The following is a 26,936-nucleotide window of genomic DNA, read 5'->3' on the forward strand; positions in this document are numbered from 1 at the left end:
AAACGATGTAAATCATCTTGTACGGCCTTGTGCCCAAAACATTGGGATACCCTGCAATGTGGGATAAGTGTATTTACTGTTTTATCCAGTACCAGTTCGTTTTCTCATCCAAAACTGCTGTATAAAGATGTTACATTTGCACTGTTATAATAGAGCTTGTTATTTGCCGCTCTTTCAAGATTAATATTGAGCTGTCTTTCGCTTAACTGGAAAACCTACAGTAACTTGCTGTGCTGATAAAATTCAAGATCTACTGGTGAGATTCAAAGCGTTTAACCATGCAAATTCTTAATATTTACTGCAAACTTTAAATCGCTAATTACATTTAATAAAAGCGGGCCGGGCGACAAAAAAATCAGAAAAAGAACTATTATCGCTGCTTACTTTACTTGAATACCTTAATATTTACCGTATCCGTAGCCAGCGCCGTAGCCGTGAGCATAGCTTGCTTCATTAAAAATTATATTTGAAGTGTACTGACTGAGTGACTAATTATATGATATAATTATGTATTTACCAAACATCTAATGGAGGATATCAAACCTCCCAAATAGGTTTGCCTTGTGAGTACCTTCTTATGTAAAAATAAATTTTATTTTGCAATCAAAACAGATAAATGATTGAAGACAGGCTCGTAAGGCCAACTAAGCAATACCTTTTTTGGTATAGGTAGAGTTACTTGAGTATTGGATTATATATATTCTGAAAATTCAGTCAGTAATTTTTGGGGTAGAGTAATTTTGTGTGTGTATGTGGAGTGGCAGATTTAGGGGGTGTCAGGGGGTGTCCTGACCCCCTCTTCGCGCGCGCGCGAGCGCGAGCGCGCGCGTGTGTGTGTGTGTGTGTGCCAGGGTGTGGGCCGTAGGGCGTGCGAGGGAATCTCCTGTTCTAACAGTATATAGTCTATGACTGGGTTCCGCACTAACACGATCGATCTAACTCCTAAATTGTATTTAGTTTAAGCGGCTAAAATGTCTGTCACGCCCACTGGAGCTGCTGGGGGAGGGGGGGGGGAGGTGTTCATTTTCGTGCACGTTTAAACTGATAGCAATTTAGCGGGAAACCCCTCGGAGATAGATCGATCCTGCTAGTACGATAGGGTTACGGGTTGGTCCCTGTGTTAACAGGTGTGTATTGTAATAATAAGAAGATTACAATAACAAAGTCCAAAAAAGTCACATGAAGATAACACAGAAAACCTATAGCTACCTTTCCATAACAACAGAAAAGTTTGTCTCAGGCACATACGTACGACATTTCAAGATGCGCGGTACTAATAATGATCTAAGTTTCAATTAAAATGGCATAGGTTGACATCACTACCAACAGGCATACATTTCACACAGCATGCTGTCGATGGAAAGACCCGATACGGCATTCTTCGGCTACCAAGCACATGCTTCTGTATTCAAGTCAAATATTTGTTGTGCGGAAAAGGGGATTCCCCAATTAATGCGACGTACTTTTCTACGGTCAAGGTGACGGGGTCAGGGTCATAGTAAGCGAAGCTCCAACCAGGTACAGTATTCTTTAGGTACATTAACTGAAAATTGGTGATGTTATTCACTTTTGGGTACAGCGTATAGAACTGGGGTTGTTGGTGGGGCTGGTTGGGGTAGTGGGGGTGCTGGGGTGGGTGGGTGGGTGGGGGGGGGGGGTGTCATCGAACCGTAGGCCTACGTACGTATCTATCCGCCCTATTAAAGCTTTCACATTTCCTCCTTTGTAAACAACGAGGTCCACCGTCACAGCAACACTATTTGATCCCTCCATATCCTAACTCTCTGACAGAAGCATGTCGTGCGTATATACCAGAATATAGGGCTGGGGCTGTAGGTAAGACCATAGGCCTATATGGGCGTGGGCACTGGCGGGTTGGGGTGGGGGTGGGGGGCTAACTCCCCATGTTCTTCAACTACAATTAAGTCATTCGGGTAAAGCGGTGGGTGGGGATAAAGGGAATTCCTTCTTCCGGTCGCCAACGGCTGTTAAGGACTGTAAACAACTGTACAACGCTTGCTTACCTCCCGTAAACTTTAGGGCTTATTCAGCATATTTAATAGGTCTACATGTAGGCCTAATCTGTGCACAGCCTATGCTACTTGATGATATATGCACCCAAAGTTTGGAACACTTTACCCTCTGAAATACGAGCAGCAGGTGACATAGATACTTTTAAAAAGCTTTTGAAAACTCATATTTTTAGAATAGCCTATCAGTAGCTATCATATAGTTAATTTTAGTTTTTAATAAGGTGTACTGTAATTTTATGATTAATTTTAAATGTTGTCACTTTAGGTTCTTATCATTTTAGAATATGAATAATTGGTTCTTTAAATTAGTTCTTAGTCCTTTAAAATTGTAATGTGTTCTTATATTAGTATTGTGTTATTTAGCTCTTTTAAGTGAATGTTGTAAGGCGCATTGAGATTTTTAATGGAATGCGCCATAGAAAAATAAATTATTATTATTATTATTATTATATTATTATTATTATTACTTTCTTACACCCCATTCTCATAGATTAGATCGACCTACATTGGATCGACCTAACTCCCTGGGGGTTCACGCTAAATAGCTGTCAGCCGGGCGGACATGAAAGTTAATTATCCCTTTCTGCTTGTAGTAGGCGGGGACGGACACTTAAGGCGGATTATCTGACAGTAATCTAGTGAGACTCCCCGCGGTGATAGATCGATCTAAAAGTTGTGAGAACAGAGCCTTAGACAAAGTATATGTGGTGTACATGTAGCCTACATGTTGTGCTCTCTGATATCAGCCCCCCCCCCCCAAAAAAAAAAATAGTATACAGATTTTAAGTATAGAACACGGCCATTCCCCAAAGTTTCAGTTATCTTGGTAGCTTAATTCGCCTAAAATTTATGCTCTTTAACAAATATATGCTCCAAATCGCCTCCGCGCGCGGCGTTGGAGACACACTTGCATGTGTAGGCCTACGTCGCGCAAGTAACGAACACATTCCTCTTCTGGGATTTTTCCTGATTTTCGCTGTGATCGTTGCCTTGATTTCACCAATTTTTGAGGGTTTTATACATTAACTTTGAGATACCCTCCCATATCTCCCAAATAAAAATCCGACGTCAAGCAGTACCGACAGCCTCTTTTTTACGTAGGCCCTATACCTGCATGAATACCCTATATGGCGTACTCATGTAATGTAGGCCAACGTGTCGGCTATTATAGAAACAATTTATTGTGCGTTTTTATTCATCAGGCCTACCCAACTACCAGACTCGGCACCTAAGGATCCTGAATTAACCGGTATATCGGACCACGCTACCCGTTTTCAAGGTGTGTGTCAGATCGCATTTCGGAGTATCATATCCCAGAACAAATTTTGTAGGACGACTGCGGGCTCATCCACGCTCGGCTGAACAACCTTAAACTGTACTCTTACTTTTAGAGTGCTCTATTTCATTGTCACTGTGGGGTATATGGGGACTTTACGACATTCGGTTTGAATGTTTTAACCACTTTTGATAGGGCTTTTTTGCATTGTATTAGATTAATGTGGCAGTGTAAGATTCATCTAAGTGGCTTTCAAATTTATGCACCCGGTTTTAAAATCATATAGCGATTAAATACGACAATCGTTTACTATCCAATCAAGGTGGCAGCCGAGCATGGACTCATCCTGTCGGTGTTCTGACTGATACTCCGAAATGTGATCTGATACACACCTTGAAAACGGGTAGTCTGGTCCGATATACCGGTTAATTCAGGATCCTTAGGTGCTGAGTCTGGTAGTTGGTTAGGCCTGTTCATTAGACCACGGTGGAAGTGATGAACAAAAGACTCAGACGTGGTGTAACTCGCATAACCCGCTAATGGACCGTGGTCTAAGGCTCTATTCCCATAGATTTTAGATCGATCTATTCCCGCGGGGAGTCTCACTAGATTACTTTCAGATAATCCGACTTAAATGTCCGTCCCGCCTACTACAAGCTGTAAGGGTGTAATTAACTTTCGTGTCCGCCCGGCTGACAGCTATTTAGCGTGAACCCCCAGGGAGTTAGGTCGATCTAAAGTAGGTCGATCTAATCTATGGAAATGGGGTGTAAATAAGATAGATCCGTCGTCAGCGAGGGTTATGTGGCATACACGAGTGCGTAGCTGACGCTCGAGGTGTTATGGCATATATCGCTCGGGTGACAGTGTATTATCTCACATTTGCTTCATACAACAGCTAATATTATAAACTCGTTACAGATTTTTTTTTATATTGTCTTTCATTTTTATTCGTTCAGTTGTTTGGTCTGACGTGTTCGCAATATAATCTTTTCAGGTGTATAGGAACTTTCCAAGAGAGCTAACAACCAAGACAATACACCAGAGAATCTCGTCCATATTCCACGTCCCCTCACTATGGATAAAAAGCGTGCTGTGGCGCCATCTATGACCCAACCACGTGAACATAAGGTGGCCAAGCGTGAGACTGCCGATGACAGAGGCGCGAGTGCAGCGACGTCTACCGGTCATCCAGCGTACTGCCATTCTGAGAGTTGCAGAGGACTAAAATTGTCTGAAATGCTGGTGAGATTTTGGAGATAGTTATTTTAAGGAGTTCACAACTGTAGCAGGAAACGGAGATGAACCTTTTAACTGTCTTTAAATTTACATATGAAGCGAGGGCGGATTCCCTATATTGCATTGCATGTAAACCACTAACTAGTTTCTCACACGACTCAAATGAAGTCGACTTGCCAAGGGATAAATCGAATAAATCACTAAATCAGCCATAAAAAGCTTAAAAGCTGCACCTTCTCCATATTCTTGGTCGTAAATTTGCCTTATTTATCCGTCCCTCCTTTTCGTCAGTCTGTCAAACTGGCGTAATGTACAGTGCATTGCTGCGGGCACTATAGCACAGATATTCAAATTAGTTGCCGAATATGACCAAGGGTTATATATAGCACAGAAAGAAAGCAAAATATACACTTTTCGGGAAATGTGAAACGATATACCATTTGATTTTTCTTATTCTAGTTATGTTAGTTGAAACTGTATGATAGTATTTGGTCGGGTTTTGTGGCAAAAATTTGATTCCTAATGCCTCTTTAATTAAAGGTTTTTGGCCAACAATCACAGTAATATAGTGTGCGTGCTAGCTGTGGCTAGCACAAGCACGAACTTAACAGCTAGCTTAGCTTATAACTCAAGAACCAACGACTTAATTTTGAAATCTATTGACGAAGGTTTTTTACAGGATCAATATTTGATGTGCAATAAGCGGTATTAAAAAAAAGTTTTTAGTTTTTTTTCTTTGGAGTGATCCTTCAATGATCGAAAAGATATTTCTTGATAATAAATGGACATTTCTTTTGCAGCATAAACACCAGAAGTGCGTTGAGGAGATCGACAAACTAAACGAGATTATTCACTTGTCGAATGATGAGAAATTAAAAGAAATCCTCAGGTTGAGGGAGGAATTGAAATCCATGAAGTCGTTGATGTATGATTCTGTAAAGGAAAAAGAATCAACGCTCATCGAAGGAAAAACGCTAAAGGAGCAGCTGCTGAAAACATCTCAGATTGCAAAAGACATGGCTCAGAAACTTGAAAAACTGGAAAAACTGAAGCAAAAGACTACCACAAGTGCTGTTGAAAAGGTCTTTTTCTATTTATTATTATTATTATTTTGAAAATGAAACCTTGAATTTTCTGTAAGCACGATGCGAATACTGATGCTGTAACATTATTATTTCAATATGTTTTCATGTTCATGGCATTATTTTTCTTATCGACAGGAAAAGAAACAAACTGAGGAAGAGATACAAGTTCTGAACAAAAAACTTCACACGGTAAATCAGCATATGTTATTTCTTTCATATTGATTTTTTTATTTATCGTGTATAAGTAATGGGTCAGTCGGGTACGGCATTTGCAAAATTGTTGTATATAATAATGACAAGGCTATTTAAAGTTGCACTCCGGATTATGCACGCTTGCTCCGTAAGATGTCGCCTGTGGAGGTCGGGCAGCACAGCACATACGGCCCACACGGTTAACAATGGCGAAGGTGACAGGTCCTTCCAAACATTTTTTCATAACTGTGATTATTTTTCAAGCTGTGCACTGTCAGTTACCTATTTATTTTCCCTCCAGGTGATGGGCGGTAACATGCACTGGCAGGTGTACAACACTCAGAGGGACCACTACGTCAACACCCTCATGCAACAGCTGGATCACCTGAAGCTCGAGGTCTCCGAGTCCCACGAGAAACACGCGGGAACTTGCGACGAGGAAATGCGAGAGGACGCCGAGAGGACGATTGCCAGTGTTAAGGCGAAAATTGACGAGATTCATCGAGAAAAGGAAGTGGTACGCTATACAGCATGCGCGCGCATATGCACACGCACACACACACACACACACATAAACACACTTTCTCACCCAGTTTTCGACCATCGTTGGTTAACTCGGCATTCCATCTTTCAGCGTTTGATAAAGCGATATCAGGGTTTTAAAATTTAATGTAGTTTTTATTACGAAATGTCAAACCTGTAATTGTTTATTTAACACTGCATTTTGCCGAATTTTAAAAGAAAAGAAAGCCATTGCATAAGTAGACGCGCCCCCCCCCCCACACACACGCATCCTTTAAACGTAAATAGAAGTTCATGCCTAGATTTAAGTCCCTTTCTGTAATCGCGTTGCTAAGTAAACGTCGATGCAGTAATTACCTATACTGGTATGTTTATTATGCATGTTTTGAAATGTTCTTAAAAATAAAGCAATTGCTTTAGAGATCTCCCCAAAAATCCTTAACAGTGATAAGAGGCCGCGGGCACTACCAAGTGAAATACGGTAACCAAAATTCACGGTTCGCATGTACAGTAAAATTGTAAAATCAAACAAAACATAAAATAGTACAGTCAGAGAATATACCTCATTGGTTTGGGAAATTACAAGTTATGACTGCCCTTTATCTTTGCCAGTTAAAAGACGAGCTCATGCACTTTAAGGAGCTCTGCGACGTTAAGGATCGCCATATTAAGGAACTGGAGACGCAGGTGGAACGCCAGAGCCCGCCCAGCTCCCCCACCACGGCGGGGCTCCTCCGCACCAAGATCCAGATATGCACAGAGGACTTCGAGGCCGAGAGGAAAGACAGAGAACGGGCACAAGCACGAATACGAGACTTGGAGGAGGAGATTGAACTGCTGAAGAGACAGGTTAATACTAGTATCTTAGTATATGTACTAAATGCCTCTTGCATGATACAACGTACATAATCATGTAGATTTCTCATAAGTGATTTTAACGCACACCGCCATTAGATAGTAATCATGTGGTAAAAATATTCGAAGGCTGCCATCTCAATACGTCATTTCGCTTCCACTTCAGCTGTCAATGTTCCAACAAACTGCCATGTCTCAGATGAAGAGCAGACGAGAGGCGGCCTTGGCGCGTTACAGGCGAGAATACGAGGCACAACACCCAGAATACCGGGAGCAGAACCGTTGCTTGGAAGGTATGTTACTTCTGTACAGTGTTTAAGCTTACGTCACTTTAAAATTCAACGTCAGCGGTGACGTCATGTAGCCGTAAAAAGGTGACGTCATAATATTGCAGTTATAAGGTGTTTAATGTCAGTTTCAAGAGAGTGTAAAAAGTTATTGACTGCTGTATTAACCCTTTTTACTGTGAATTTAGGTAAAAATGATGTATACTTGTTATACTTGATGTACCCTTTCTATTCAAATGACCAACCCCCTTTGTACTTTTAAAAGAAGAATAATCACAGTACTTCACAGAACTGTTTATTTCTTTTAGGTAATACAGTGGTTGACAGAAATGATTTGGAAGGCGGATTTGACGAAATTGACTAGACGATAATCTCTGTATTTCATGTCTTGACAAAGCGTGACTTTGGTTCTCAATGAACGTATACATGTAAATATCGCAGTCGACGACAAAATAAATAATCACATTAATAAGTAGCATTTCTCTGCAAATCGCCCTATAGAGTATTGCTTGCGATGGGACCAGAACGATTCAGGAAAGATTTGTTAGTGAGGTTTCAAATGTCCCTATCTGACAACCAATGTGTAGACTTCTTAAATTTGTCTCGCCCAAAACTTATCGGAAAATAATGTTTAACTGTTAAATTTACTTTTATATACATGTGCATTTTTATATTTTTACAGAATCAAGCGTTTATATAACAAATGTTCAGGAATTTCATACAAGGACCCTTGTATCTTTTACGCACCTTAAGTAGTTTTATATAGCACATATTAAAAAAGGAAAAAATTAACACATTAAAAAATATTGTTGGCGAAGATGCACGTGCTCATGTCTTTCTTATAAATCCAACTTATGATTGTACAAGTCAAGTATTGGGATGTTTATGGGCAAGAAATTAGCGTAGAAAGCACGCTTTTTCCCTCCCAATAATATAGCATAATCAACAAAACGACAAAAATTCCATCCATGTGACCTACGTATCCTATTGTGCTACATATAATGGTAAGAAGCTCGTCCACTGATTAATATTTGCCTAGTTTTACCAATAAATTTTTTTTAAAATTGAAATGATACCCTTTGTACTAGGCCCGCCAATTGTGCTAGTTGTGAATGACGCATTCGTGTCGCAGTCGTTGATACGAGGGAGGGACAGGTTGTGAATCTTACGCACTGTGGCACCTTCTTTGCCGGCTGCCTCCTGAATACGTGCTGTTTCGTCTGAAAACGGATATAAGCCACACTAGGCGACCATAATGTGAAAAAATAAAGCAAGAAAGAATAAAAATTAAAGTAACATTAATGATTATAGTGTCAATTAAAATTCAACGTGATTGATAAATCCATCTAAATTAAAATCACGCAAATGATTATGATAAAAATGCGATAGAGAGAAAAATGAGTAAATTATATAGATAAAACAATCGTTGGTTTAACCAACTGCATGGGGGGGGGGGGGGTCGGCTTTGCATCCGCAACACCCCCCTTCAAATAATCCTGGATCAGCCCCTGCATTGTACATGTAGCCTTACATATCGGTATGTTTTCAATTTGGGACTGAAAATAAACAACTTATAGTAAACTGGTGGCTGACCGGTTCTGACAGGTCGATACCCAAATAAACATGCTTTGTGCTTGCAGAAATATCCTCACGTGTACAATATATATATAATTATTGTCCTTGCAATGTTGTTGAAAGTTTAGATAATACCAAAACACAACACGGGAGCTGGCACGTGTGCGTGGTGCGTGACGTCGTATATTGGCACCAGTCTGTTCGCTGGCAACAGTGAAACTACTCACTTCAGATCAGAACAGCTCGGGTAAGTTAAACGCGGGATCATCGATTTTCTTTACTTCCTTTGCTTTGTGTTCTGCTGCAGTGTCATAACCACTCACAAATCGGCCATATGAGCACATGAATTATAGAAAAGATACTAAGTGTACATGTATAGAACTGAGTTAAATGTGTGTATGAGCTAAAGACTGTTGGAATTTTCACGTGCTGAAAATTTTGGGTAAGCAGCAAATCTTCACGTACGCGTACGGTAAAGCATGCAGACTTGAATCAACGGCATATTGGTTTCATTAGTCTTTTCAAATGCAGTAAAAAGGCAACACTTTAATTGTAGTGGCTGTTTGATAGGCGCATTTATCCTAAGGCTGTGAAAATTAAAAGATAATGTTAAGCTAGTTTTATTTACGTTTATGCATTTATATGAACGTGCGCCAGATCCAGTTGGTAGTAGCCACTGTTTGTTTTTTATTATTATTTGCTTTTTTTTCATAATATAATAGCACTTGCATTGATCCTTGCTGTGTTGCCACCTCGGAGTATTGTTAGGTCTTATGTAAGACGTGCAGGCATTCCCATTGTGTTCAGACATACATGATTCATATATGGATTCATATAACTGCTAATAAGACATTATAATCAATAGATCTACCTGGTATATGTATTTTTAGTACTGTCACGTGAATTGCCAGCTCAATCAGAGTACATTATATTATGTTTGGCCTACATGCTAAATATCGCCCAAACACATTGAAAGATGCTGCTGCAAGTACAACACAGCCCTAATAAGACTGTAGACTTATAAACGCACTAGTAAGTGTAGTACATATGAGTTTTGTAGAACATACTGTATGTACTGAGTACCTGAGTACTAATAGCTTAGGTGACCTTGTAAAATGTCTTAATGTGGGGTTAGTGGATCAAGGCACAGCTGAAAGCACACATTTGAAATGCTTTAATGGCAGCAGTATAAGCATATGGCAAGCATGCAGATTCTTTTCCTGCTGGTTTAAATGTAAATGTATTAGTTATAGAAGCATGCATGCTGGCAGTATTGCATATTTCTTTTTTTCTTGTACTTACTGGTAATATCAATTGTTAAGGTCCACTAAATGCATGTGATGAAATCACTCATTTACATATTATGTTTATACTTGTAATCAGTCAGCATATTATCATTCACCTTACTTCAGTCTTGAATGAATATTTATCATCCTCTGTATAGGTATACCTGATAAGTAGAACTGATATAACTTAAAAGTAGAAGCCCTCAATTGTTATCTATTGCATTGCAATTAGTATTTAAATGAGTTGCTGCCACTGTGGCAGGCAGATAGATTCTCTGGTGATAATGTGTATAAAGGCTGAATGCTTGGACTTAATAAAGGACTTTTAGACTTGGAACTTTGAAGATGTGAGTTTGTAGTTATATATTCCCTCTCCCATGCATCAGTGACAAGTAAAATATTAGAAGAACCTGGGTAGGGTGGAAGTGGACCCCTACACAATGAAGGTCACAGATCTAGGTTTGCCTTAGATTCTACATAATATAGTCATCTATTGGAGCCAGGGGTTGTGGTCAAGGGGGGGGGGGCGTAGCAATAGTCCAAAGGTTCAATAGTCCGAAGGTTCATTGGTCCGAATGTTCACTGTAGAACCTTCGGACCAATGAACCCTTGATTAAAAAATCGATGAAAATGTTACCACTTTTCGAACCAATGAACCTTCGGACTATCGAGACGACCCCGTCAAGGGGGGTATTAAGGTCAGCAACTGACCACCTTCTTAAAAAACATACATCCAAAGCACAGGAAGTTATGCATGTGTGTGTGTGTGTGGGGGGGGGGGGGGGTGCAGGGATTGGGAGGGGGGCAGGGTTGCCAGTTTACTTTCTGAAGGGGAATTAGTCAGTTACATCTTGGGCACAAACCCAGGACAGTCAACCGATGACCAGCTTCACAATTCAGTCCGTCATTTGTCCCCCCCCCCCCCTGCAATACTTGTCTTTTTTCTAAATTATGTTTAGACCAGGCATACCTCCTTGTGGTTTTTGTGGTTTGAGGTTTGTACCTCTTTTTTAAGAGTGGTAAAATTTCCATTAGACATATGCAAGTTCAAGTGAGAGTCATATACAGATTATTTATGCCTTCAAACATTTAGCTACTCGTGTATTTAACATCCCAATTTTGCAATTTCACAAAACAGCTCTGCAAAGAAAATGTTTTATAACCTGGCATCTAGGTCAGCTAAGTTGGCTAGGTCACCTGCACTTTCTGCCTCCAGAACCAGTTTTTAGGCATAATACCCTGTTGACTGGCGTGATCCATGGTAACTCACTGTCAATATTGTCACAGCAGCTGCATGGCCCATATGTTGGTGATATTAACATGTTTATTAAATTGTTTCTGGCAGTGAGCACACAGGTAGTTCCCATTTAATTGATTCTCTCTTATCAAATGTCATTAGCATATATATTATATAAATATTAAGAATTCAATATGACATTGAAATACTTGCATCAGAATATATTCATTTGACTCCACAGCTACAGTCAATGATATGCATTAGTCTTTTAGCAGATTTTTATCAGTGCAGAAATTGATTATAAATCTCGGTTGAAAAAAGGAGAAATAATAAAAGTAAAGAAAATTAACCTACAAAATTTTTTATTCAGAGATACGAATATTACATCCCTAATGTGCGTATACCAGTGCAGGAAGTGTACAGTAACTGTATCTGCATATATCAGATCTATGTTCAGGTAGACTACAGCATTTTACATATGGCTTGCTGACATTTGGAATAGTGTACAGGTCAATACGTAAACCTTGTTCAATACTTACTACATGAAAGGCAGTATTTGTATATATATAGACGAGTACTACCCTAATTTCTATTGCAGTCGGTTTACAAAACGGTTTGAGGTGAGTTCAAGTTCAGAGATGTGCTCCAATTTTATTTCAATCGACTGGGGAAAAATGTGATACTTTAATTTTGTGTGAGGTACATATCGTGAGGGTCATGAGGGTTACTGAGAGAGAGAGAGAGAGAGAGAGAGAGGTATATATTTCTACCACACCTAGTGTTTCTGTAACCTTGAATCAATGCATCCATTATTGTAGTTTGAGTAGATATTGCTGTTTATATCACATATATCCTCAGGGAAATAAAGGCAAATGGAAATCTCTCAAAAAATCAATATAGTATTTGAGATGCTGAGTTATTGTACATGTATATAGGAGTATATGGCACTTGGCAATGACAATACATCTGACAGGTCATTATGTTAATGCATTTCAGGGATTCAGGAATATATGAGATATTAGATAATGACAAATCATATAAATAAATAAATGATTAGAAAAATTGATAGATTAGTAAATTATGTTAAGCAGAAAAGAAAGTAAGGTATATTTATGTTTTGAATAGAATTTAGAGGAATGAAATAAAATACTGTAAGAAATGAGAGTTGCTGGGTCAGTGTTTGTAATTAAGATTCATGCACACTATTTAGTGCACACTTGTGAAGTGATGCACACTGCTTGAAAACTGATGTATGGGAAACATTAAGGACATTATTGTATGCTTAATATGTTTGCACTGTGAGAGAAAAGCTCAAAAGCTGACTTACCAGCTGTTGATGCTGTCATATGGTACAGAGGGGAAATAGTGTGATTTTCTGAAGTTATGCATTTTGCTTATTTTCCCCCTTTATACATGTAATATATGCTGTCTAGTTAAGACTATAATCCACTCAAATTAAACAAATTTTTGGACACAAAATCAAATCGATTTTTTACACCCTTGAAAAATTGGCAACTTGTATTTTATTTGTTTTAATTTTCAAAAAGAAGCCATTACTTGTAAGTAAATAAAGTTTCATTTGTCAGTAGGTACAAAATTGTTTGCTGACTGCCAGAATTCATCAGGAAAATGAGGGTGTGATAGGCATTAAATTTTTTTCTGAAGCAGTTGAAAAATGAAACTTTATTTGTTTATAAATTGAAAACAAACAGCTTAATTGTAGTGTTTGTTCTAGCCATTATCTGTATAATATGATTGATTTATTTTGTCTTTACAGATTAGATTCCAGCACTTGTGCATATAATTGATTATCACTTTGTCAGTCATCCAACTGTTCTAGTAGACCATTCTCGACAAGTTGTGGAAAATTAATCGAGTCTAAGAATGGCTGGAATTTCATTGGCCAGAGTAGATGGTAAGGGCGTTGACAAATTACCCAGCGACCTTTATATTGGTTTGCACAACACACAGGATCAAGATACCAGCGACCTTGAAGATAACAGTTTAAGTGCCAAGATGGAGATAGAAAAGCGAGAATTCTGTAATCTTGTGCGGCCTGATCTGGGGAATTATTCTGCAGCTGCTAATTTGGCACAAAATGAGGTAATTAGAATTAGAGGAGTTTTTGTTTTCGGGTATTAATAACAATTATGAGAGCTTCAGTATTCCGAATTTTTTTTTTTCATTATTATTACTGTTCTTTATGTATATGTTAAATGTGACATATTTATATTGAAATGTGTTTTGATACTACATTTAGTTCTTAGAATTAAGTAGCATCTCTTGCATTAGCCTGAAAACAAATCAAAACCTCAGAATGATGTATGATATAAATATGCCAGCATTGTAAGCTAGCTACCTGTATATACATGAAAACATACGTAATCATAGATAAACCATGACTAAGCAAAAAAAAAAAAAAAGCACTCCAATGCTGCATGCAGTTTCATGGATGGCAAGTTCAAGTAGGTCCACAGATGACAGCACTAGCTATTTAAGTTCCTTCGTGTTTGATTAAAAAAGTCCCTAAAATTTGAAAATTACCCATCAGATGAACAAAGCTAGAGCATGAGACCCTGTTTTTGTAAACCACATGTCGTGGTGCTCACATTATCTGTGTACTGAACAGCTAGGGCAGCCCTTGAAGATTTGGTGAACCGTGAAATCTTTGGTCTCTTAATTTATGGGTGCCTCCTAAGGACATGTACAGATAGCAGTCTCAAACAAAGTCTTGCTTCTGAGATATAGCATCTGTATCATTTATTCATTTTCTTTTTGTTATGAATACACTTTGTTCAGTTGTGTATATATATATATATATATATATATATCAGTGACCCTAATACATATATATCTATGTCTACTATTTTATGCTAATACATGTAAGTAAAGGTTACTTATGCATGCAACATTGTATGTTATGGTTTCTGTTAAGTTTTTTTTCTATCAAGTTTGTTTCCTTTTTCCCATATATTACATAGGGGTTTTATAGGACATGTATTTTGAGAGTCATATAGAGATCAGTACACTAGTGCATTTACTAGTGACCTACTTATGGATAGATAACATTATTGATCCTGCTTTAACTTATTGGGAACATTCACACTAGACAAAATTTAGTGGATTGAGTTATGACTTGAGTTAAAATTCATGTCTTGGGCCGTACAGATATCTACATAAAGCATGTGTAATTGTTTTCTAAAATGATATGGTCTATTTTTCTGATGACAAAATCCAACAATATTTGAAGAAAAATTTAATTTAATCATCATATTTTTTTTAATTACTGTAATGATATGAATGAAATGTTCCCACAATTAGTCCGCAACAAACTTACACTAGACTAATAGTACAATTCGAATTACATTTAAAATGTACAAGTTCAACATTCTTGTTCACAGTAATTCATGCAAAAACTACCTATAACTATAGCTCCTTGCCCTGCTTGAGATAAATGACATGTTATTAGTTTAATTGCCATTGCCATAGATTTGTTTGCAGTCCACCTGTGTATATATGTAGTTTGAATGTACTGTTGCTCCCACTGCACACATCCTATGCTAGGCCTGCGCTTACTGATAACAGATGCAGACATTTTCTCCAAACTTTTCATGATCTGATTGGTATATAATATGTACACACAAATTTTTTTCCTCATGTTGATGTTTAAATTAACATTTCCTGATCATTTAAGTTTAATTCAACCTGATTATAGCCTTTGGATGATAAGAAATGCACAGTGTAATTTTAAGTAATGAAAATTAATTGATAAATTGAAATCCATATATAGCCAAATGCAGCTTGCTGATGTACATTAACCTTGTTTCTTTTTTTCTCCATCCAGCACATCAGGCAGCTGTTGAAGGAAGGTAAGAAGGTGTACCACTTTGGTTTTGGTCAGGCCCCGTTTCCCCTTCTACCCTGTGCTGCTGAGGGACTCCGGGAGCATGCAGAGGAGACGGCTTATCTCGCCACTCAAGGTTACTTTGATTTTTCAGAATATGGGAAAATGATATCACTGATTGAAATACTTTTTTCGTTGTCATTTACTGAAAAAATATCTTTAATTACTGCTTATTTGTTAGGTGAATTCTAAAAAAGATGTAAAATATGTATGATATATCAAAATTGTGAGAATCACCAGTAGAAAATTGATATGAATTTTTTTCTGTGTGGTTTTGGGTTTACATGTGTGCTTATCCAAATGAGTTGAAGCACCAATTAATCACTAGCTGGGTAAATTAATTGGATTTTTGAAAACATTGATTTTTGTCTTCTCAGGTATAGCAGAGCTGAGGAAGGGTATTAGCAGGTTCCACAGCAGACACGATGACCTTGACATTGACCCAGATAATATTGTGGTAGCTCCAGGAAGCAAAGAACTTATATTCCTGCTAATGAGTATATTCAATGGAGGTAAGAGGAATATGCAGGTAAATTGCACTAGAAAACTGATGATTTTCTCTGAGCCACTGTGTGCCCATGATTTAGATATTATTGTGAAAAATCAGCTAGACTTTAAAAAGTGAAATTCCTTTGAAATTTCTTTGTGTTTTAATTAATCAAAATAATAGGGAACTCATCAGTAATCCACAAAGAAGATACCGTAGTACTTAATTACCATTGGTTGTGTTGGTTGATTCATGTCAATTGTGCTGGTTGAGATAAAATTGAATGTGTTAGTTGAGATATAATTGGATATGTTAGTTGAGCTTTATAATTGAATTTGCTAGTTAAGATTTGAAAGGCCCACTTAAATGCTAGTACAGATGTAATACAGGTATGAACCTGGCACCCTCCCTTAGCTCCTCAGGTACAACCTTATCCTCCTCCCTCAGAAATACACAGTGTATAACTTGTGAGACAGGATGAATTCAGCCAATTTATCCATTCCTGTGTCTTACGTAACATTGGTAACGTCTACTGTTTTACTAAGTACAATGTACATCATGAGTCATTGAACATGGCGAGGCAAATTCTCTTAATCCTTGTTACCCCATCCTTTAAGCAAAACTCTTACATCAACCAGTGCATTAAGCAGCAATATATATTAAATGTAGTGAGTTGATACTCATTAGATACAGATATTGCATGCACTTACATGTATAATGGTAAATATTTTACTGTATTTTACTGTCCACAGACATTCTGATCCTGTCTCCTGCATGGACAACCTACCAGCCGCAGTCTGTGTTAACACATCATCGTCACTTCCTGATAGACAGCTGTGCTCAGAGGGGATGGAGGGTCACCCCGGAGGCCATTGAAAAGGTAACGAATTACAGATGAATTATGGGAAATGCCCATGTGCTCATTGAGTATATACTGCACTACATGTAAATACTATACTACTGTACATGCCAGCCTGTAGACACTGTGCAACTCGAATGTCACCTTTATATTTTACCATTAAAATTCAGACATATCTGCTGGAACATATATTTCTTTCATTAGTACATGTATTAGTTAAACTCTACTGGCATTGCCTAATTTTAATCTTTTAATTTTAAAACTCAAACACATTTTCTTTTCCCACAGTTTCAGAGTTAAATGAGTACAGAGTTTAAATGTATATATTTTGATAATATAGTACAATGTTTGTTTCAAAGCAACAGTGTATATAACTTGTATATTTTTGTCATCTAGACTGCTATATTTTCATAGTTTGTTGATCTGATGAGAAATTCAAGTAAAAACATAATTATTATATTTATATTAATTTTATTATTTTCTAAAGTTCGACATTTTTTCTATTTATTTATATATGCAGGTGGTGAATGAAAATAATCTCAAGCAGAACCGTCTGATGATCATGTGTAACCCTGATAATCCAAGTAAGTTATGGCACCCTGAGGGTTTAGTTTACACATTCTCACACATTCATTAGCACTAAGAGAAATGCAGGTTCATAATATACAAACAGGCGCCCCTGCATCAATGTTTACTACATGCAGCTGTTGGTAAATTAATACAAATATGGGAATAGAGGCAAGAAACGTTTTGACAGAGTTATAACTGACAGTGTGTCAAAAGTCCACTACCAGTAAAAGTTATAAACTGATATCTGTATACTGTTTCTGCAGCATTAAAGACAAAAATATTGAATTTCTTGGAGCTATATTTCAGCCGATATTTTGGGTATAAATGATAACATATCATATTTTTACCCAAACAATTTTCTTAACTATGAGGTTGAACTGCATTATGACTGATTTTAAATAATAAAATGAGTTTTGTAACAATTTTTGAAAGATTTATAGTGTTAGAGAAAGTTATAAATACTGACAGCTCATGTAGGATGCGGTTGCACCTTAAAACCTCATGCACAGCTCATCTTTACGTACAAGCACAATAGTAACAGACAATTTACAATGTCATAACAACCAGTTTGCTTCTATGTCTGCTTCAGGGGGGCATATAATATCACATACAGGTTCCCCAGTTGAGAAAAAGATGCCATTCCCATAATTTAACACAGTTGTTCTTGCTATTATGGGTTGGGGAGGGGGGGGGGGGAGGGGGGGTCTTGCCTGTCTCTCCTCTAGAAATGTTCCAAATTTCTGTTTGGACACCTGCTAGAAATGTTCTAAATTTCTGGTTGGACACCTGTGAGTCTTATTTATTTCTTGTTAAGTAATGTTTTTCACTGTCATTGTATTGACAGATTTGAACTGGCTTCCCTTCCTTTGCTCTTTTAAGATCAATAAAATTTGTTTCAGCATTGCTATGTTGATTGAGTGTAGAAGTCTGAAAAAATAAATAGTTTCTAAAAAGATGAAACATTTTAAACCTTATGATCAGGGTTGAGCATTTTAACCCTGCCTTAATTCATGACAATGAGCTTTGGAAGTTTTTACCATCGTTATTTACAAAAGACAATGAAAAGACTACAGCACCAATTCAAGAATTGTTTGGGTATCCACTTCAGAAAATGCAATTAACTTTGGACCTATCTAATCTGAAGTTATATTGAGTAAGTGTTCAACTTAAAAAATGCATTTGGAAGCATATACATGTATAACAGTATAACGTGGTCTTATGCCATTGATATTGCCTACATGAACAAGATTAGCAACACTGATTGTTATGACAAACTTTATTTTTTAACCCAAATTAAAACACACAATTACATACTATATACTAACATACTACTGAAATCTATGTATACATATTTAGATGAACTTTTATGAAATCTGCTGGATTACATAATTGTACAAGGCTTGAGCTTCCACTTGCATGATTTTAATTCGGAACATTTGCCCGCGGAATGTTTGTATTATTATTTTGGCTTAAAATGTAATAGATGAATAGATATATTAAGTGCTTTTTTTTTTTTTTTTTGCAAAATGCATCTGATCAAAATGTTTCCTTTTTAAATTGCTTTGGTTGCTGGCTGAATTATCATGCCAGTGTGAGCCTTGCCTTGGCTGTAAGCTGTCCTTTGATTGGTCAATTTAATCAGTTGTCATAACTTGTGTCTGTATGACGATGCCTCGTTATCTACTCTTGGTTTTTCAGCGTGAAGCAGGAAAGGTGTATGAGATATTGGTTCATATGGCTTTGTAGTCTGCAGCTTATTTATTGGGGAACATGTTCAAGAAAAAAACAGTTCTTGGTCAGAGAAATTAAAGGGGGTGGATGATGCAGTTAAGGGGGTTGCTATCAAGGACCAATAATCAATTTTCTTTTTGACATATTTTGTTGAAGGAGGACTGTATAGAAAGTTTTTTTTTCATAAAGATAAATAAATTAAAATGGTGTCAGTAGAGTTACTAAAGTGAGAGCACCATAGTCACCAGGCTACGTATGTACCCAGTATCAACTGAAATAAATTTTAAGTGACTTGGACAGGGGAGGTTATTCTGAAAATCACCTTGAAAGTGTAGAGTAAACATGCAACTGCATATATCTCACATTTGTAATTGATCTAATAACATGCTTATGTAAAAGTCTGCTGTGAACTTTTCTGTTGTCTATAGTGCTACATTGTAGATATATACTGTTATTTAATACAATGTAAGTCTGCAGACTATACAGTCATAATAGGTTACATGTATATAATGTGGAGGCTTTAAGAGAAAGGACGATCCAGTTTTGGATTGTCTACTGCGCGTACATGCCAGATGTGGTGCATTCATGACGATCTGCAAGCACCTGCAAGCGGATCGTTGCCGGCTGCCAACTCTGCATGATACGTGTCACGGAGGCATGCATGACGTGCCTGCGAGAGCGTGTCCCCTTCCTATTGCTATGGTTTCTTTCCAGCTGGCGTGTGCTACACAAAAGCCCAGCTTCATAGAATCAGGTTACTTTTTATGAGCATTTTGTTTTTTGGTGTATTTTAGTTTTTATGGTATTAGAATCTATATAATGTGTTAATATGGTAAAGAAAGGGTGAATTTTTAATTAGAGTATTTATTACTATTACAGATTCAAAATCATCTGTTTACTAAATAGGTAGAAGCAAAGCAAAAATAATAAATAAAATAATTAGTGAAATAATGACAAAGAAAGAAGTAAATAAACAATAAATGAATAAATAAATGAACAGAAGTGGTGTTTATATCTTTAAAGGAATCATTTGATGCAATTACACTTTTTCTTTTCCTCTTTTATCTTAAAAGGTGATGATAATAATAATTGAAATGTATCGAGTAACTTCATCTGAAAGTCCTTTCATACAGTGCTTTTTCTTTCTAAAAAAGTCGTCACATACTTCCCCTATGGATTCAAAATCATGTTTAGGTATAGAGAAAAAGAAAGTAACAAAAACAAATAAGAAATAAAAGAACAAAGGGAATTATGGGAAATAATAAAGTAATATGGTAAATAAATAAATAAATTCACAATTCGAAGTTGACAGGTCATTTTTCAGTCATTGTTAAAAGGTAGTAATGGTAATTAAAATGTAAATTCAGATAAGAGTTTCAAAGATATTTTATCATAGAATTGCTTTTAATTTGCTTCTAAAAAAGTTGAAAATTAATGGTGACTATTGTTTTGTTGATCTCAGAATAAATACAACATTTATTAAAAAGAGTAATCTTCTTTAGATGTGCATGGAACTCTTTTATAGTTTTCATTCAAAATTAAGATAAAAACAAATTTGATAAATTGGATTTGATTTGGAATAATATTATTTTATGATTTTAAAGCCTAATTTAGCAAGTCTTAAACTAACTTAAATCAAGTCTGGACTGCTGTTTGTCTGATGTATACATGTGTATGTGATAAATAGAGCAAATACTTTTAGTCCATCTTTTCTATATCAATTTCATTTTCATATGTTTCTTAATTATTAAATCTGCCATACCACCCTCATTGCCAAAACTACCATCCAAGTATTTAAAATGAGTCAAATAATAATCTAAGAACTGATCATTGTTTATTAGTCTAAATTTAAGGTAATATAACAGTCAGTGTAGATGTGTTCACGTTACACTCCAAAAGAACGTTTATTTTGTTGTTTGTTTACTTTTAGTGAGGTCTGCCGTAAGCACAACATCATAGTTCTCTCCGATGAGATCTACGCCAGGACGAAGTTTGATGGGAAACATGAATCCATTGGAAAGGTAAAAAAGGAAATGGCTTCTTTGTATATATATATATCTATATATCTATATATATCTTTTAAAAATCGCTTTGTCTGAGTGTGCATGGAGTCAGTTGTGATTATCCTGCAGCTCATTCCATGAAGACATAGGTTAAACTAAATAGTTAAACTACATGTACATGAGTTAAATTAAAGATTTTCACCAGGTACAAGGCAGTTACGTAAGTGTTATGTGGTGATATATATTTCATGTGTTTTTGCACATCAGGGGATTAAAAAAATTGCAATTCGTGCTGTTTTGTTTTCTCAGTTCTATCCCGAGGGCACCATTATCAGCACAGGGTTATCTAAGTGGGCCAGTGCCGGAGGATGGAGAGTAAGTTCACAATGATGTATTATAACAATAATTAAGACCTATAATGTGTATGTGTGTGATTTTGTGTGCATGCATGTTACATATAACATATGTTTTTACACTGGTGTCCATATTTGAGAGTTTTTCCTTTCCCATATTCAGATGAAAAACAGATTCACTGTTTTTTTAAAGATTTTTCTGATTTGATTAAGAAATTTCTATCAAGCTTTGTGGGCAATTACTCAGGTGACCAAATTTTATTTGAGTGCTAGAATGTTATCAGTTGTGTGTTATAAGGTTCCAGAACTATTTTATAATTGTGATAAAAAAACATCAGTTTATGACCATGGGTTAATGCACTTAAAAGAAGAAAAATAATATTTATATATACATTTACATCTCAATTAAACTCATAAGATGGACAACTAGTCATTTTTTTGCCATAAATAACTTAACTCGTCATCATTTTGAAGCCTCTCAATGATGACTCTTAAGCAAAAGATTTAATTTTGAATTTTATAAATTAAATCATACACTGTATTTAGCATGAAATTTATGATGTCTCATTCTTCAGCTTGGTTACCACATTTTTCCTGCCGAGTTAAAATCCTTAAGAGATGCTGTTAAAAGTGCTGCCACTCACAGTTATTCCTGTGCCCCTGCTCCCATACAGTACGCTGCTGCTAAGGTGAGTATAGTAACCTTTAGCTTCCATAATTAATGGCTGCAGGTACACCTATTGTAAGATTAGATCATCATGGGTAAATTATAAGGTCATGTTTCTTGGGAATATAACTGTGAGTAGATTCCCTGTGGAATATGAGTCAACTAATCCCCTCAGAATCGGGCAAAATTTGCATGTAAATTTGTTTGAAATATATTTAATGGACAAATGTGATATTCTAAAGTAGCAACTGCCTCTGTTTAGTTATTCTTCCTCTTCAGCAAGTGAAATATGCTCTTTGTACCTGTTATGAGGTTAATTTTGTTTCTGAATCATAATATATGTATTAGGCCACACTTTTTTAATTTTATGGATGACATCCTGCGCGCGCACCGATTTTCGTCCGTTCTCCAAAAAAAAAAAAAAAAAAAAAAAAATCCCCCCCCAAGGAAGTCGGTTGTTGCAAACGTCGTTATTGAATTTGCCGGAAAATGCAATCGGCAATCTTCGGCTAATTCCGCAAGCTCCATGCTGTCATTGTCGACTGTGGAGACATCCGAGTAGTTCCGAGTGCGGAAAATGAGCTTTCTGCGCATGCGTATTGTCACCACGTGGAAATATGGCCGCTTTGCCGTCAAATTCATCTCTAGCATTACTTTCAAAATACATGACAATTAAAGTCATAAAGAGAACGGGGGCCATCGTTTTGGATTGGTTTGCCATTGATATTGGACATGGAGATATCACCTTTTTACAATTATACGAAAGGCTGGCCGCGGCCAGCAATCATCGCCCGGAAAATTTCAGTGACATTCTGTCCAAAGCAGCACATAGGCTTACCAGGGTTTTTTTTGTAGCAAAAAAAGGGTCGACAAGAGCGTCTTGGTATTTGGTGGACTGAAGGTCGGACAGGCCACCCAATAGTTGGCTGCTACGTGTGAGTCGAAGTAGACAAAATGGCATCGACCGAAATTACCTTTTTTAGATTTGGTAGTAGGAAGCATAGGCCTATCTTTGCTTCATTTTTTAACAATTCTGTGAAGTGTTCACAATGCTTAAATTTTCTGAGAGTACAAATAAAGACACGCTGTTTATTTGATATTTGTTTTATTGATTGCTATACCAACAGAATGCATGAAATAACCTTAAATAGATTTGGTAATATGCAGCATATATATAGGCCTATTCATGACTTTTTACCTTTCTACAAAGTAGGCCCTATTCACAATGCTTTAATATTTTGAGAGCATGGATAAAGACATGTTGTTAGTTTGATACGTGTTTCTGTGGTAAATTAGTGTTTCCAGCTGTGTACTGAAAACATAACTTTTCTTAAGCAGTTTTTTTTTTTTGGACTGTTTTTTTTTTTTTTCGCCCGCTCGCACCGATTTTGGGGTCCCCAGAGGATGTCATCCATAAAAATAAAAAAGTGTGGCCTTATCTAATTTATTTACCTAGAAATTAAAAAAAATTAAGTATTAATAAACAGCGGCCTAAAAAACCTATGCATAATGCATATTATTAATGGTGCCATTTCCTGACAATTGCTATAATTATATAATGAATGTTTTTGATCTTTAAACACTTTCCTTAAAGCAGGCAGAAAACGTGAAAATGGTAGTTTTTTCTAATTTCTAGATGTTCAATCACACAGAACACTGTGATGACTATATTTCTCACACCAGACGCATCTATGAGGCAGTGGCAGAGCACACATACACGTATGTAATGATTTCTTTTTGTCCCGAATCATTTTTGGTAATGACTCAGTCTTTTCAATTGGAAAAATTAGGAATTTTACAGATAGAAGTATTTTTGTAAGTCATAAATTCTTAAAATCAGAATATTCCTATTGAAAGGTGGCAACAAAATTGAAAAGCAGGTGACCCAATAGTTTTATTATATGCAGTAAAAGCACCACAAATTCTATATATAGTGATGAATTTTAAAAGTCTTTCATTATGATCCAATATAGTATAAGTTTCATCTTGCAGTGAGCTGACCTCTATAGGGGTAAAATGTGTGAAACCAGAAGGAAGCTTTTACATGTTTCCAGACTTTGAAATTCTTCGACCTGCCCTGAACCGGAGAGGCATCAGGACGGGGGCGCAGATGTGTGCTGCGTTGTTGGATGAGGCAGCTGTCACAGTAAGCATTTCTATCCCCTCCATCCCAAGCAGTTACAGATCTTCACACACATCAATAATAAACACATCATATAAATTAAGGCACATGTACGTTGTTTGAGGCTTGGACAGTTTTGTGCAAAATTTAATTTTTATCAGGAGGAAAATGTCAACAGTACTTCTGTTTTAGGTTGTCATTTTTAATGTTGGAATCAATAAAGACAAGTAACTTTACTGGAGATTGAGACAAAAAATTACTTGTGGACATTTTTAAATATGTATAGAATCTGTAAGATACCTTCCAGGATGCTTTTATATTGACCAAACTCTAATTAATTGTTCATGATTGTAAAGAATGAAAATGACCTTTATTCCAGCTGATAGCCGGTGGTCCTGCCTTCCTACGTCCAGTAGAGGAGCTGACCACCCGGCTCTGCTTCGTGTTCTTTAATGGGAAAGTGGCACTGGAAGAGAGTCACAGAATCGGCCTGGACAAGCCACTCCCCAGGGATTTTGTGAAAGAGTTCTGTGTGGATCTGTACGACGGGATACAGGTGAGGGGTTTGGTGTTATCTTTTGCTCTATTTGGTTTTTACAAAAAAACCTCTCAAAAGAAGTGAATATGAAATCTTTGTTATCATTTTAATATCATGTTTTAAGATTTGGCATTCAAATTCATTGGGTTGCACGAGTTGCATACAGTTTGAATTATTCAGTGAGTTGCCACACAAATGCAATTCGCTATTTGCACCTGTTTACACAGACATGGTGGTCACATGGATCGCATGCCACTCACTGCCAGCTTCCCCTAATCTTTTTACATATTTACCCTTTGTTGTAAAACTGTGGCTCCCATGTATGTAAAAAAATATGGTACTTTACTTTTCCAAAAGCAAATTGAAGAATATGAAAAGCATTGCAAATTGACTCAAAACAGTTTTTATATTACATGTCTTGTATTTCAAAATTTGATCGGATGTGTTTTTTATTCTCAAGGCGCTGAAAGACTGGGCTCTTAAGCAGCTCCAGGATGCTCCATTGCAAGATAATTGTAAAGAAAATGGAGATGCTTAGTAAAAGAACAAAAAAAAAGAACAGAAACCAGATGTTATTTTGCCTTGGAAGTTTTCTCAGTCTAAGAGAAAAACTGATAGACTGATAGACAGTAGGGCTGTTGGAGAAATTTCCCTCTTTTTTTTCCAAAAATTTCTCTCTCTCTATTTTCTTAGCAATTTCTCTATCTCTATTTTCTCAACAATTTCTCTCTCTCTATTTTATAAACAAATACCGGTATGTTTAGTAAACTACTGTGTGTGACTTTATATAAGCTGCTCCTATCAGGATCATATTCTTTGTAAATGGATTCATTTGGAAACGTGATGGCACATATTAATTGCTTTAAATTCTAAGGAAAAGAAACTATCTTCAGACATTTCGGTGAGGGGTTACATTGCTTTAGAATTTGTTAAAATTGTGATTTTTCTTTTACTTATACACTGTGTTCATGTCTTAGTCTAACACTACAAATATCAAGAATGGATGCAGTCTGTACTAGAATTATGTATTTCGAAGAAATAAATCAACAAATTATTTAAGACTAAGTATAGAATATGTTGCAAAGAAATTTTTTGATGAGAAACTGTATTTTCATCATTGAATTAAACTGAGGAGGTGGTTTTTCAGCTATTTTATCCTAGAGAGGTTGAAGAGAAACATTTATTTATTTGTACTACAGTGCCACAGTTGAAAAGAATTACAATGACAGCTGTGGCTATATTAAGGTGAAGCAGTACATTTTTATTTATTTATTTATTTATTTATTTATTTATTTATTTTGTGAAAAGTATTTCCTGCCTCCTAATTAATGCATCAAAGATGATGTTATTGTACTAATATTTTTTTTGAGTCCTCATGAGCTATTTACAAAGTCGAGCCAATTCTATGATATTTGATGATTTGTAGTAATAATTATATTGATGACAACAGCATATATCATTGTTATTATTTAATAATGACAAGTATTTATTAATTGCGATTATTTTTAAGTTTAATGGCAATTTCAACTAGTATTTAACTACAATTTATTTTAATTTTATCAGTGAACTTGCTTGATCTGAAATCATACCAAAATAAGACTATTATGATAAATTGAAAATAAGTTAATAAATAAAAATATTTATATTAATTTTCCATGAATTGCTTCTTCTTACAAACCGTTTCTGATGAATAATAGTTAGTGGCAAATTAGCTATAAATCTTGTTTCCTGCCAACTTTTTATATAGTTAAGAGTCATTATTATTATTATTATTATTATTATTATTATTCAAAACTTGAATATATATGTTCAGTTTACAAGTTGCTGAAAACTGTTGACCGACTCTTCATTAGTGATCATTAAAATGTTTTAATTATTTTAAAGTTTAATGACACTTACAAAAATGGCTATAAATTTATTTTAATTTTTTTAATGGTTAATTTATATGTGAATGTGATAATACATGTATGTGTAATGAGATATGTAATTGTGTATCTCATATTGAGATTGGATAGTGTGTTTGTGTTAAATGTGATATACTGGTATAGGATATACTGTAGCACTGTTTCAGTTTTTGAAGGAAAACACTGCACAATAAACAGTTAAGATTTAGAA

General features: G+C 36.2%; 2 protein-coding genes across 5 annotated transcripts; both read left to right on the top strand.

Moving 5' to 3' along the window:
- Positions 1–1,342: 1,342 nt before the first annotated feature.
- Positions 1,343–8,306, top strand: LOC106165837 (uncharacterized). Of its 2 annotated transcripts, none has more exons than XM_087016696.1 (8): positions 1,343–1,518; positions 4,307–4,554; positions 5,349–5,630; positions 5,769–5,822; positions 6,127–6,342; positions 6,960–7,196; positions 7,369–7,495; positions 7,798–8,306. In XM_087016696.1, the coding sequence occupies exons 2-8, from the start codon at positions 4,387–4,389 to the stop codon at positions 7,851–7,853; spliced, it is 1,140 nt and encodes a 379-aa protein (XP_086872822.1). In that variant the 5' UTR covers positions 1,343–1,518; positions 4,307–4,386; the 3' UTR covers positions 7,854–8,306. The 2 variants fall into 2 exon arrangements, with proteins under 2 accessions (XP_086872822.1, XP_086872823.1); XM_087016697.1 differs by having other exon boundaries at positions 1,431–1,534.
- An 808-nt stretch (positions 8,307–9,114) lies between these two features.
- On the top strand, positions 9,115–26,936 carry LOC106179955 (uncharacterized). 3 transcript variants are annotated; one of them, XM_087016693.1, is made up of 14 exons: positions 9,115–9,311; positions 13,365–13,690; positions 15,432–15,567; positions 15,869–16,003; positions 16,731–16,858; positions 17,358–17,421; positions 19,853–19,892; positions 21,069–21,159; positions 21,451–21,516; positions 22,070–22,183; positions 23,798–23,880; positions 24,154–24,307; positions 24,663–24,839; positions 25,282–26,936. In XM_087016693.1, exons 2-14 carry the CDS (start codon positions 13,472–13,474, stop codon positions 25,357–25,359), a joined length of 1,485 nt encoding a protein of 494 aa, XP_086872819.1. In that variant the 5' UTR covers positions 9,115–9,311; positions 13,365–13,471; the 3' UTR covers positions 25,360–26,936. The 3 variants fall into 3 exon arrangements, with proteins under 3 accessions (XP_086872819.1, XP_086872821.1, XP_086872820.1); XM_087016695.1 differs by having other exon boundaries at positions 13,370–13,690; XM_087016694.1 differs by lacking the exon at positions 9,115–9,311 and adding an exon at positions 9,409–9,506.

Source organism: Lingula anatina, chromosome 7 (genome assembly GCF_051362555.1).
Source record: "Lingula anatina isolate TDL-2025a chromosome 7, LinAna3.0, whole genome shotgun sequence".
In the NCBI taxonomy this organism is placed as follows: Eukaryota; Metazoa; Brachiopoda; class Lingulata; order Lingulida; family Lingulidae; genus Lingula; species Lingula anatina.

Excerpts from the sequence above, each read along its gene's own strand:
- LOC106165837 (XM_087016696.1), top strand. The coding sequence starts at position 4,387 with ATGGATAAAAAGCGTGCTGTGGCGCCATCTATGACCCAACCACGTGAA. Across the intron at positions 4,555-5,348 it reads TAAAATTGTCTGAAATGCTG|CATAAACACCAGAAGTGCGT; the intron begins GTGAGATTTTGG and ends TTTCTTTTGCAG. Across the intron at positions 7,197-7,368 it reads TTGAACTGCTGAAGAGACAG|CTGTCAATGTTCCAACAAAC; the intron begins GTTAATACTAGT and ends CTTCCACTTCAG.
- LOC106179955 (XM_087016693.1), top strand. The coding sequence starts at position 13,472 with ATGGCTGGAATTTCATTGGCCAGAGTAGATGGTAAGGGCGTTGACAAA. Across the intron at positions 24,308-24,662 it reads TGGATGAGGCAGCTGTCACA|CTGATAGCCGGTGGTCCTGC; the intron begins GTAAGCATTTCT and ends CCTTTATTCCAG. Across the intron at positions 24,840-25,281 it reads ATCTGTACGACGGGATACAG|GCGCTGAAAGACTGGGCTCT; the intron begins GTGAGGGGTTTG and ends TTTATTCTCAAG.